The sequence below is a fragment of the Mandrillus leucophaeus genome, unplaced genomic scaffold (assembly GCF_000951045.1).
Source record: "Mandrillus leucophaeus isolate KB7577 unplaced genomic scaffold, Mleu.le_1.0 Scaffold165, whole genome shotgun sequence".
Lineage (NCBI taxonomy): Eukaryota > Metazoa > Chordata > Mammalia > Primates > Cercopithecidae > Mandrillus > Mandrillus leucophaeus.
The window spans coordinates 3,357,963-3,366,546 of record NW_012101643.1 but is presented as its reverse complement, the minus strand read 5'-3'; the positions used below and the strand labels follow the sequence as shown (position 1 = coordinate 3,366,546).

Genomic DNA, 8,584 nt, shown 5'->3' with positions numbered 1-8,584 from the left:
AAAAAAAAAAAAAAAAAAAAAAAAAAAAGGATACAATCTATGTTCTGCAAATTGTCAATTGCTCCATAATGCCAGTTACAGTGATGAATATTGAAATAGCTACTTCCTGGTCGGATGGGTGAGTTGCTCAGGGCGCAAACCATTCCCAGTACCAGAAACCATCCTAGGATCACCTGCTACCATGACGGCTTGGGAACTCCTCTTGGTCTGTGCAAGGTGGCAGCCCCAGACAGGCAGGAAAAGTACTTCTCCCTTTTCCACAATGACCTGCCCCATGACAGCAGGGGTTGACAAACTATGGCCTCAGGGCTAAATCTTGCCAGCTGCCTATTTTTCTACATTTTCTACAAATGTAAAGAAAGGTCTTTACATTTTTTAATGGTTAAAAAAAATCAAAAGAAGAATAGTATTTCATGGTATGTGAAAATTGTATAAAATTTAAATTTCAGTGCCCATTCAGAAAGTTGTATTGGAACACAGCCATGCTCATTCATTTATATACTGTCTGTGGCTGCTTTTCACTCCACAGTGACAGAGTTGAGCTGTTGCAACAGAGACCATATGGCCTAAAATAATTAGGCATAACTTAAAATATTTACTGTCTGGCCCTTTGCCGAAAAAGTTTGACAACCTCAGCTTTATAGTTAAACAAGTCCCAGGCAAATATCTCACTGATAACACAGGACCAGGAGAAATCCAGAAGGATCATTGTAGTCAAGAGATTTGCTGTTGTTGGGAATTTGCAAAGACTCCCTCTTCCTCAGCCCAGCTGAAGTCCATGTATATTACAAAATAGCACCAATATAAATTAACTCATATTAAAAAAAAAACAGTGTGAAAAGCTGTGCAGGGAAGGAGTGGGGTCTGTGAGTTTGGCTGCAGCTCAATTACATTTGCAAAGAAAAGGGCATCTGGTTTGCATGAGGGCATCGATATGGTTATAATACTCAGAATATATATGCCTGTGGATTAGGGAGAAAAAACATTCGGCCAAAAAGTAGCAAATCTTTTGAGCAGGTTCAATCCTTTTCTTTCTTTCTTTCTTTCTTTTTTTTTTAAATACAGAGTCTCGCTCTGTTGCCCAAGCTGGAGTGCAGTGGCACGATTTCGGGTCTCTGCAAACTCTGCCTCCTGGGTTCAAGCGATTCTCCTGCCTCAGCCTCTTGAATAGCTAGGACTACAGGTGCCTGCCACCACACCTGGCTAATTTTTTTGTATTTTTCATAGAGATGGGGTTTCACTGTGTTAGCCCGAATGATCTCAATCTCCTGACCTTGTGATCCACGTGCCTTGGCCTCCCAAAGTCCTGGGATTACAGGCATGAGCCACCGCACCCAGCCTTGCTCCTTTTCTAATACATGGCCTCTCCTTTCTTAAGACGGCCACACTTTATGTATTTCTATGCCATAACTTTTGGAGGGGTTACCAGCATGCAGCCTGGATGGAGACCCTGCTCCCAGCAGTGTTTCCTCTAATAAAGCCTTGGCTAAGGCTCCAGTTTGGCTCAGGCAGTCAGGGAGAAGGCAGGTCCAGGGCGTCGGAGGCAGTGGCTGGGTACCTGTGCCCAGGCACAACAAGCTCCAGGTCCTGGAAGTGACCAGTGATGAAGGACACAGACTCCTCCAACCCAGCTGTTGCTGGGAATGGCTCTCCAGCACGCAAAGGTTGGGCTGGACTTGGCAGAGCAAGGAGAAGGCCACCACACCAAGGAAACATCCCTCAAGCCATCTGCCCACGCGTCCAATAAAGACTGAACTTCCTCAGTAGGGCGCAGTCTCTAGAAAACTCCAAGGATATTTGGGCTTCCTAAGACTTCTTAGGATTATGTTTATGCGGCTTAAGTAACTAGCTGGAAATGGCAGGTTCCTTCTCTCTGAGCAGATCCTGAAGAAATATCGAAGATCAGTTCCAGGTTGGTTTGGAATCCAGAGGCAGGCTTGAGAACAGTTTCACGTTGCTTTGGAATTCAGAGGCAGGCTGATAGAATGAGGCAAACTGTGAGCCCTGCAGTTTTGGTTGTGCGGTTCTACAAGCTGATATTACTTGTTCTGCCAGAAACGCCTAAATCTCCACCATTAAATTGCTCCTCAATCAAAAGCCAATTCTAGGCAGTCTCAGTTGCTATATATTAATGATAATATTACATGTTCATTTTACCTCATCATTTTATTTCCAGGACAGAACTACAGGATGCCCTGTCTACAGACAAAAAGGAGCAACAACATGCTTCTAAGTTGTCTGCAGACTTGGAGTTCTCCTTCCATCCATTCCCAGGCCTCCCCCTAGGCACTACTGTGGGTCCCATTAATTTTAATGTGGGATATAAATTACCGGTGATGCTGAACCCATTCTTGAATCCATCCTGCTCCACTGCAAACATCCATCCAATGATGCCTCCAACTGGGGCCAGCGGAAGCAGAGAATATCCAACGGTCTCGGGAATGGTGCTGATGGCCGTGTAGGACCGCCCGTGGTTCATTACTACGTAAGAGTGGAGGTCAGTGTTCTCAAAGACAATGGGGATCTGGCTGCTGCCCACAAAGATCCTTCCTTTCACCTTGCCATTGACTCGCTGGGGAGAACCTGAGCAAGAAAACAAAGAAAGAATATAGAGATCACTTCCAAGCCAGCCTTTCAAACACGAGTAATATGTAGGACCTGTACCTATTGATGAAGAAAGCAAAGAAACAAAATAGCACTGGGGTAAATGGCTTTGGGTAAGCAAAAGTAGTTGTTCTTCCTGAGACTATCCACAGCAGTATGCTGTGAGCCTTCAAAATTCCAATGCCCCTGCCTCTCCTCCCGTGACTGAAAATGGATAGCACAAAAGGTGGCTCCATGGACAGCCACTGAGGAACTGCAGGAACAAAAAAATAGAATTTCAGAAGAAGAACAATATCAGGGGTGATCTAGAACTGAGGGGACCATAGAATTTATCACATTTGAGAGTAAAAGGAGGCTGGGCGCGGTGGCTCATGCCTGTAATCCCAGCACTTTGGGAGGCTGAGGCAGGCGGATCACCTGAGGTCAGGAGTTCAAGACCAGCCTGGCCATCATGGTGAAACCCCGTCTCCACTAAAAATACAAAAAATTATCTAGGCATGGTGGTGGGCACCTATAATCCCAGCTACTCGGGAGGCTGAAGCAGGAGAATTGCTTGAACCCAGGAGGCAGAGGTTACTGTGAGCTGAGATTGTACCATTGCACTCCACCCTGGGCAATAAGAGCGAAACTCCATCTTGAAAAAGATAAAGAAAGAAAAGGAAAAGGAAAAGGCATAAAATACTGATACAGGCTAAAACATGCATGAATCTTGAAATCATCATGCTAAGGGGAAGAAGTCAGACACAAAAGGTCACATATTGTACGATTCTATGTGGATGAAACATCCGAAATAGGAACACCTATAAAGACAGAAAGTAGGCGAGGGCTTGGCAAGGGCTGGGGGGATTTTGAGAAATCAAAAGTGACTGCTAATGGATACAGTGTTTCTTTTGGGGGTGATGAAAATGTTCTAGAATTAGAGATAATAGTTGGACAACTTTGTGAACATATTAAAACCCACCAAATTGTATACTGTAAAAAGGTATGTGAATTATATCTCAAACAAAAACTGAAGGAAGAGGGAAAACGGAAGTTACGTTGCATTGTTCAGGTTTGATGTGGTACTGCTTTCAGTTATTGATTGTACATATCTTATTTCTGTTCCTAGATTATGACCATCATAGGGTCAGGATTTTCACTCCCAGCCCCTCACAGGTGGTCGGCAGAGTTTTCTTTATGTAGTAAGTTCTCAGTGAATGTTGTTAAATATCCCTAGGCAGGGGCTGGCACCTGGGGATCAGCTGCGTTCCGATGACCTTTCGTTGGGTTCCATATGCCCAAACGGCTCAACAGGTTCTCTGATCAGCCAGGGCATATCCAACAGAGTCATCCTGCACACATGTTGTCTCATTACACTGGGGAATGCTGTGAAGTTAGCTGGCCAACAGCGCAAAAAGGCATCCCAAGAACAATTAGGAAAACAAGCGAGAAAGCCAAGTTAAGAAACCAAACAAAATTTTTTCCACCAAACTTTGAGCTAGAAACTTTTTTTTTTTAAGTAGCAGGAATCCAACAAATATTTAAACCACAAATCTATTTCAGAGTGTGTATATAATGTCAAAATATGTGGCTGAACAGTTTGTCATATCTGAGCTTGCTGCCAAACACAAACTGTTCAAGCTCTGATATTTGGGGTAGAAAAGGCTAAGGGGTTGCTCTTTAAGAATAAGCTCTTATTGTGGATTTTGGAAGCTTCTCCTGGGGTGGGGAAGGTACAAAAGCCAAGCCTGAAACAAAGAAGCAAAGGCACACCACCCCTGGGGTGATGGGATTTAGAAGAAAATCAAAAACAGTTTAGAAGTTAAAAACATCCCCTAAAATTAATAAGTAAAGCATACTCAATTTTCTTTCATCACTGAAGGTAGTATTTTTTTAAAACCTCACTTTATCTAATGGGGACACAGAAGGAAATGATTTTTTGTTTTTAGCAACTTAAAATGATAACGAATTTAACTGTAACTATGGCAGGCAGGGGGTCTGAAGAACAGAAACCATTCTTCCAGCTGAGTTTTACTTAGTCAAATTTTGCAAAGCAATTGAAGTTCCACATTAAACACACAAGGAAAATGACCCCTGACAAATGAGATAATTTGCTGGCATCTCTACGGCTTAAATGTCCCCTCCAAAACTCATACTGAAACTTAATCCCCAATGTGATAGCATTTAGAAATGGGGCCTTTCAGAGCTGATTGGGTCGTGAGGGCTCTGCCCTGAAGAATGAATTAATCCAGTCGTGGATTAATGGATGAATGGGTTATCACGGGAGTGGGACTGATGGCTTTATAGGAAGAGGAAGAGAGACCTGAGCTAGGATGCTCAGCTCCCTGTGCCACCTCTGCAGAGAGCCCCACCAGAAACAAGGCCATCACCAAATGTGGCTCCCTGATCTTAGACTTCTCAGCCTCCATCACTGTAAGAAATGAATTCTTTTTCTTTATAAATTACTCAGTTTCAGGTATTCTATTAGAAGCATCAGAAAAGTGACTAAGACGGCATCTGAAGGGATGAGCGTTTAACATGGTGGGGTTTTTGCCATTTTTGTGTTAATTCTGGAATTAAAACCAATTCCGGCCTCCCAGATGGTGCACTGAGTGAATGTTACCAGGATCCCCAGATTTGCACAGAAAGGATTCTCGTGACCATCTGCAAGCATCCAAACCAGTTGATCCTTTTGAGGGCAGAGTTTAGAACGGACATTGGCCCGTAGCCGAATCCATTTGGCCACACAATGGGATTGGCACCCCAGCATTAACTATGGTGCATCTCTGATGCTCAATCATAACCACGCTATGACTTCGGGAGCACCAGGAAAGAGGGACAGGAGGGAGAGGATGATGGAATAAACTTTACCTGCTACAGACTTTGGTCTAAGCCAGCCTTCTGTGGCCCTGCTGGGGCTTAACAACCATTAAGATAGGTCTGGCCTGGCGTGGTGGCTCACGCCTGTAATCCCAACATTTTGGAAGGTCGAGGCAGGCAGATCATTTGAGGTCAGGAGTTCGAGACCAGTCTAGCCAACATGGAGAAACCCCGTCTCTATGAAAAATACAAAAATTAGCTGGGTGTGGTGGTGTGCACCTGTAATTCCAGCTACTCAGGAGGCTGAGGCAGGAGAATCACTTGAACCCAGGAGATGAAGGCTGCCATGAGCCAAGGTTGCGCCACTGCACTCCAGCCTGGGTGACAGAGTGAGACTCTGTCTCAAGAAAAAAAAAAAGATGGTTCCGTAAGCAACACCACATAAAATTAGAGAGACTCTAAGAGAAAAAGACATGAAAGAGGTTTCAAAGAAATGGAGGAAAGTGAGGGGTATAAACAATTCTTTGTCCAGGCTGCATAATTTTAACACCACGGCCTTTGTGGCCATGCGCCAGGCGGTTGTGAAGATGGGCTCCCAGTGGCTGTCCCCTGAGATGGAGAAATAGCAAAGGAAAGAAAGACTTTGCCATATTTGAAAAATGGGCCTTCCTGGGGGATGCCTGTAGAGAATATGTGAGAAAATGAGGAAAGAGAGACCACGTATGGCTGCCCTAAGAAAAACACTACACACGTCCGGAGATGTGGGTAAAGGCAACATGGAAAACGAGCACCAAAACAAAAACTCCGCTCCGCCTTCTCCCGCATGAAATGAACAAAGAAAAGCAAATTACCTTCTGCAACACATTGCCTGCCATTGCCTGTATAGCCAGCGACACAGCTGCAGCAGAAGCCCGTGGCGTAGTCCCTGCACTCTGCGTGCACCGAGCACTGGTGTCTGTTGTTGGCACACGTCTGGCGGGAATCTGTGTTGTAGCTGAAAACTGGTCCAAGAAAACAATTGCACACATGTAAGCATTGCACGCAGCTCTAGCCCAGTGGGCTGTCTCATCCAGACACCCTGAAGCACTGCAGGGACTCACACCTGCATGGGCAATTCAAGGGACCAGGCTTACTACAGAAGATTACAATCCCCTACATGTAGCCATTTAAATAGTTATGTGAGCCTGGGCAACATGGTGAAACCCCATCTCCACAAAAAAATACAAAAATTAGCAGAGCACTGTAGCGTGCACCTGTAGTCCCAGCTACTGGAAGAGGCTGAGGTGGGAGGATCACTTGAGCCTAGGAGTTTGGGGCTGCAGTGAGCCATGATTACACCACTGCACTCCAGCCTGGGCAACAGAGCCAGACCCTGTCTCAAAAAGGAAAATAATAATAATAATAATAGTAACGTGGCTCCCCAACTCACATCACTGAGGCAAACAGGTCTAAAGGGAGTTGAGAAATCACAAGGTGATTATTAATTATTGAAAACTGCTAGAATCTAGTGTACTTGGCATCAATATTAGATTAGTGCTATCCAATAGCAATCTTAGGACAGTGTCCATCTAAACTAGTGAGAAGAATAAGCTTCATGTTTGGGGGGGACTCTTAAAATATATATATAAAAAAATATATAATATATATTATCTAGGTTATATAGGACATATGTAACACAAATATATTACATATATGTAATATATTAAATATAAATATATAACATAAATTATAAATATGTACATATATGTAAATGTATATACTATATAATCTATAATATAAAATTATATATATTTACATTATATTAAATTATATACAATACATTACATTATAACATAAAATATATTTATATATTATATAATATGTATAATACAATATATACTACATATAATTATATGATATATTTTTTTACTTTTTTATTGTGGTAAAATATATATAACATAAAATTTGCCATTTTAACAACCTTAAAATATGTACATATATTTTATCCTCCTTCCTCAACCTCCCAAGTGGCGGGGACTGCAGGCAGGTGCCATCATGCCTGGCTTATATTCTTTTTAATTTTCAATCACCCCCCACCCCACCCCAACTTACACTTTTCCCTGAGGTGTAATTTGGAAGCACTTATGCTCAAAAGCTGAACAAAAATAATGCCCTAGTCACACCTGGGCTAAAAAGCCTTTGGCCTAAGAAACAAAAAGAATGTCTCCCTATTTTAAATTTCCACATTCCACGTTCATTTTATTAGAATCATGAACTAGCTCATTATATTTAATAATCCAGAGCAAATTAATTTGGAATGAAATTCAAAAGCACAAGAGGGGTAAACTTTTAGAGAGGATAATGATCCCATTCATAATTGACTGTTATGAGTGAAGAGAAAAGCAAAGTTTAAACCCAGGTAGACTCTGTGAGTCCTACATACTCCGAAGGGAATTTCTGGCTTTATAAAGACAGCGTTTGGAGCCGAGCACACTTGAGCCCCAAACTGAACACGTGATGCTACTGATTACTTAAACTCCAGCTGTGGGCAGAGCTCTCAGGGGTCATTAAGGCCTGCGTGTATGTGAACTATTCAAATAACACCAGGAATGCACTACCGGCCACAGAAGACTGACCTTTCTCATAAACATAGGGAAATAACTGGGGTAGAGGGACAGGAAAACATCTGTTTTAGACACAATCTGTGTTCAAATCTAGGCTTTCTTCAGTCTTAAGTAATACACTGCCCCAAGTTGTTGGGCTAGATATGGTCTCATTCAAATGTGATGACTTCACAAATGAGAATTTCAGAGATACCTAGAAAGGGTGGGACTCAAAACCCAACATCTGCAAGGAAACACACCCAACACATCTGGAGGAGATGATTCCAAAACCCATGGCAGAGTGGCATGTGCTGAGCAATGTGAGCATCACCCCGGGAACCCAGGGTGCAGTAGAAGAACCCTAAGACATGAGCCCCTGTCCTTGTCCTGCCACCAAACGGCAGCTTCTCCATTTCTGGGCCTCAAAGTAAGTGAGCACGCCAGCCAGTAAGCACCCCATCTCGTCCACGGTTTGGGATACTCGTGAGAACCAGATTGTATGGCTACTGCTGTGAGATAATCAGAACAAGTAAGGGCAAATGAAAATGAGGGAACAGTGTGGAATGGGCCAGGCTTTTCTAAGGGTTTTGTGATCATTC

At 43.1% G+C, this 8,584-nt stretch overlaps 1 protein-coding gene across 1 annotated transcript in view; it reads right to left on the bottom strand.

Moving 5' to 3' along the window:
* The window catches only part of NID1 (nidogen 1), a 122,744-nt gene that overhangs the window by 77,642 nt on the left and 36,518 nt on the right, over nucleotides 1-8,584 (bottom strand). The window contains exons 6-7 of the mRNA XM_011976394.1: nucleotides 6,255-6,404; nucleotides 2,332-2,583 (exon numbers count right to left, since the gene is read on the bottom strand). Coding sequence (XP_011831784.1) covers nucleotides 2,332-2,583; nucleotides 6,255-6,404 — 402 coding nt within the window. The remainder of the gene's footprint in view (nucleotides 1-2,331; nucleotides 2,584-6,254; nucleotides 6,405-8,584) is intronic.